This window comes from Salvia splendens, chromosome 18 (genome assembly GCF_004379255.2).
Source record: "Salvia splendens isolate huo1 chromosome 18, SspV2, whole genome shotgun sequence".
NCBI lineage: Eukaryota > Viridiplantae > Streptophyta > Magnoliopsida > Lamiales > Lamiaceae > Salvia > Salvia splendens.
Window position 1 is genome coordinate 14372210 of NC_056049.1, and position 4903 is coordinate 14377112.

General features: G+C 50.5%; 1 protein-coding gene across 1 annotated transcript; it reads right to left on the reverse strand.

Moving 5' to 3' along the window:
* Positions 1 to 272: 272 nt before the first annotated feature.
* On the reverse strand, positions 273 to 1787 carry LOC121776770. The gene has a single exon (XM_042173938.1). It carries the CDS (start codon positions 1785 to 1787, stop codon positions 273 to 275), a length of 1515 nt encoding a protein of 504 aa, XP_042029872.1.
* Between the last annotated feature and the right edge of the window lie 3116 nt (positions 1788 to 4903).

A 4903-nucleotide genomic window follows, 5' to 3' on the forward strand; every position in this document is an offset into this window, starting at 1 on the left:
ATCGGCCACCACTTGAAATTGGAGTAAAATATGCTTCTTTTTTTTTTTTTTTTTTTTAATTGAACACCATTACGGTGGAGGGTTCGTGGGTCCCTCATCCCTATATTTCATCAGAAATATTGTACAATGCAAGGCTACACCCAAAAGTGATGTACCGAGATAGACAAATTCGGAGTAGTATGCGGTCCGGTTCCACAAGCCCGGGCCTGGACCTCATCATACTCCCTTCCTGAAACGAAATACAATTGAGCAAAACTAAGACAAAGACCCGTCTATCCATTGTCCTCTTCTTCCAATCTGATATTTGGCACTCCCAGCCGTTCAAGGCGGACCATAGCGATTAAAAGCCTAGGAGCGGCCTCAATATTGACTTCATGATATTGCGTCGATTCCTTTCCCAATTTAGCCAGGTATTCGGCCACCTTGTTGCTCTCCGGGTGGACATAGTTGAGTTTGAACTTACCCTCCTTCATAATGCCTTGGACTCGCACCATTGTGTGTCGACATGCCGCCGGCCCCCAATCCCTTGATTCAATAGCTTTTTTAGCCTGATGTGAACTTAACTCTACCCATATCAGTGGGCCTCGCCTCTCGGCAAATGCCATACCTCGGAGTGTGGTATCGAGCTCGGCCTCAAGCTCGGAGTGTGCATCGATGGGCGTATAGAAAGCCCCCACCATCTTGCCGAGATGGTCTCGGATGATCCCACCTCCGCAGGCTCTGTCCGTTGTCGCATCGTATCTGCCCATGACGTTTAACTTGAGCCATGGTGCATCCGGGGGGTGCCATTTGATAGCCACGGCCCTTCTAGTTGGTTCCTTCGGCCGAGGAGGGGAAAGTGTTAACCCCTCAAAACGAACATCCTTGAAGTGTTTCGCCCGTGCTCGCCCACTTTCCACCAGTTTCTGGACATATAGCCTGACTTGCCAAACCACGTTATAGGCCCTAAAGCAAACCCCATTGTGTCGGCTATTATTCCTCTCCGCCCACAAGTACCAGAGGATGATGCAGGGGAGAGTCCGGGCCATGTGGTCCTTTGTGGGCCGGTTGATTCTCTTAGCCCAAGTTTCGAGTCTAGATGGAATGGAGTCCGAAGGTCGGAGGGGGTGGCTCGCCCCATCAAACCATTCATCAAAGAGCCTCCAAACCATGCTTGCCCCTCGTCCATTAATAAAAAGGTGTTGAATGGATTCTATCCCCGGCTGCCTAGGGCAGCATTGGCATTTTGAAGCCAAGGAGATGTGCCTCCATTGTAGCTTTGCGTCGACCGGTATCCTATTCGAAATTAGCCTCCACATGAAGACCGAGATTGTTGTTGAGATGCCACCGTGCCAGATGTCTCCAAGAGCCGGGATACGAGGCCTCCGAGCTCTGTTCGAGTCCCATGCCGAGGACAGAGAGAAATTTCCGTCTCGAGACAAAGTCCACCTTGGGACATCGGGGCAATTAGGGAGGATAGGGGTACTCATGATGGCCTCAGCCACGTGAAGCGGCATGCCTGTTTGGTTGCATGTGGTTCCGACCTTAGCCCCATCCCACTGTCCATTCGTCCAAAACTCCGCCACCCTTGTCGTAGGTTCACCCCTTGTGTCTAAGCAAAGATCTCTGATTGGTCTATCCCCGAGCCAGATGTCGTCCCAAAACAGGGCTCTTCCATCACCAATGATCCAGCGAATGTTTGGCTGGGCCAGGGGCCAAGCGGCCGCGAGACGTCGCCATGTCGGGCTGCTCCTACCCGAGTTCAGCCGAGCCAGAGGTGATTTTGAGGCACAATACTTGCTATACATGTGTGAGGCCCATAAGGAAGTTTGCTCTCTAAAGCGCCACCACAATTTGACGTTGAAGGCCTTCTAGACGTCCTCAAATTTCCGAATCCCGAGACCTCCTTCCGTTGTGGGGAGGCAAATCTGTTCCCAAGCAATCCAGTGTGTACGTCGTTTACCCTCCACAGTGCCCCAGAAGAATCTCGCCAGTTGTTGCTCCAAGAGCTGAAGTGCTCCTTTTGTTGGTTCGATCGCTTGGAACACATGTATTGGGATGGCCTCGAGGGTACTCTTAATCAAGGTCAGCCTGCCCCCGAAAGATAGGTGTCTGTGAGCCCACCCCGAAATTCTCCTCGAGATTTTCTCTCGGAGGAAGAGAAACATGTCGGTCCTTTTGGCACCTTTGTAGATAGGTACGCCAAGATAGAGGAAGGGGAATGTACCTCGAGTAAAACCACCCTCCGTTTCCACCGTACCCGCACAACTACCGTTAGTCTCAGTAATGTAAAAATTGCTCTTCGATAGGTTGATCTTCTGCCCTGAGACGGCCGAGTAATCATCTAAACAAGCTCTAACCCGTTGGATGGGTTCCTTGGCCGCCTGCGTAAATATAACAATATCATCCGCGTAAGCCAAATGACTAACCTCGGAACTTGTCCGTGTAGACTGGAAGGTCATGTCCTTCTTCCCCAAAATGAGCTCATCCAACGCCATTGATAGATATTCCGCTGCAATAATGAACAAGGCTGGGGAAATAGGATCCCCTTGTCGCAAGCCACGAGTGGATTTGAAGAAGCCCGCCGGTGCACCATTGATTAGCACCGAGAACCAACAATATCCAATGCATCTTCCAATGAGACTAAGAAACGTCTCCGGAAATCCCATACGGCGCATGACTTGGATCAAGAAAGGCCATTGTACCCTATCATAAGCTTTTGCCATATCAATCTTGATTGCAACGTTCGGCGCGGGCCTCTTTCTATATAACTCGTGAAACATTTCTTGAGCTAAGAGGACGTTGTCATTAAGAAGCCTTCCTTTAATAAAACCACTTTGGTTCGGGGATATTACCTTAGGGAGGACGGGAGCCAGCCTTGAGGCAAGGATTTTAGTGATGATCTTATTTGAAACATTGCAAAGGCTAATTGGTCGATAGTCCGACCAAGATACAGGGTTATCCTTCTTTGGTAGTAACACTATCATTGTTGCGGTGATGCTTCGTGGGAGAAACGCCCCGTTGAAGAATTGTATAACCGCATCCCCCACATCCCGGCCAATGATATCCCAACAACTGTGATAGAAGGACGCGGTGTACCCGTCGGGACCCGGTGTGCTATCGGCCGAAATGCTCCATACCGCCCGTTTAATCTCCTCTTCATTGGGGGGGGGGTAGCGAGGCTCTCCAGGTCCGAGGCCAGTGGATGTTGCCGGATCAAGTTCAAATCTGGATCGGCCAAGGGGAGAGCCGAAGGAGCAAGTAACTCTTGAAAGAAGTTAGACGCCGAGTCCTTGATTTCTCTTTCGTCTGTAACGGTTCGGTCTCCCGCAAGAATGCCATGGATTCGGAGACGAGCTCTCTTTTGTTTTACCCAACTCTGGTAGAACTTCGTATTTCTGTCCCCCTCTTTGATCCACCGAACCGCTGCCCTCTGTCTCCATAGGTCCTCCTCCATTTTAAGTAACAGGATGTACTCCGCTATAACCTTGTTTACTCGGCATCTATTGGTCGGGGACGCATCAGCTTCGAAGTCTTGCTGGGCCTCTACAATGGTTGCCTCGGCCTCTTTAAGGTTGGAATGAAGGTTTCCAAAAGTTGCTCTATTCCACTCTTTAAGGATTCTTTTAAGCCTTGCGAGCTTGATTTGCAAGTTTAGGATTCCTCCGGCCTCGGTGGGTTGGCTCCAACTGGATTCCACGACTCCTCTAAACCCCTCGTGTCTCAACCACATGTTCTGGAATCGGAAATTCCTACCTTGCTCCCGTGTCACCTCTGTTTTACACCGAACCAGGATGGGACCGTGATCCGAGGTGACGCGAGGAAGGTTCGTAATCCTCGTTGTCTCGAAAACGCTCGTCCACTGCTCATTTATGAAGACTCTGTCAAGCCTCTCAAAAAGATTGTTCTTTGCCCAGGTAAAAGGTGCACCATCGAAGCCCACATCGACCAGTTTACAATCTTCCATTGCTTCCGCGAAGTCCAACATCTCCGCTTGCCTGTTAGACTCGCTCCCGGACCTATCTCGTGGGTTAAGAATGGTGTTGAAGTCCCCTCCAATAATCCACGGCCGACTCTCCAAGTTGTCCGCAAGGTCTCGCATTTTTTCCCAAAGTGGGTATCTTTCCGAGCGAGTACACTTAGCATAGATAGCCGTGACCGCCACTGGTTGGCTGCATGCTCGGGAGCGCTTGCTCGGAGTCATCCTAGGGAGCGCTTGCTCGGAGTCATCCATAACCTCAAAGTCAACTCCCTCTCTAGAAAAGATCCAAATTTTCCCGGCCGTGTTAGTGCCTTTGAAGTTGAGTCCGAATAGCTTCGAATACAACTCCGGGTTTGGCGCGGTGAGTGGTTCCATTATTGCCATGAAAGAAATATTATGAACATTAATTAATCTTTTGATAACGTTGCGGGACGAAGTTTTCACAATACCCCGCACGTTCCAAAACAAAAAGGTTACAAGACATAATTAATTGGATGAGGACTTACCCGAGCGGGATGGAGACCGCCCTGCTACATCCGTCTTCCGATCATTTTTGTGCTTTGAACTCTCGCCGAGGCAAGAGGCTACCTCCTCCCCCGTGTTCAGGATTGGGGCCACCACAATTTCCATTCCAATCACATCATCTTCCTCGAGATGATCCGTTTCATAGGCCTCTTCCTCCATGAGTGCATGATATTTATTAATGCTCATGAAGTGATCTAGGTCCCCCTCGGGTGCCCTCGACCCTTCTTCCTCTTGACTCCTCGCCGGGTTGCCTCGTTTGATTGGAGAGGAAGGTCCGCTTGAAGCCTTGCGTGCGGGTCGGCCACGAGGTTGCCAACTCCCGTCCCCCTTAAAGCTCGACCATTCGGTCCCCTTGTGAGAACCTCCTCCACGCCCATTAGGTGTGAAATAAGACGGGTCCTGGTCGTGTCTCTCTCC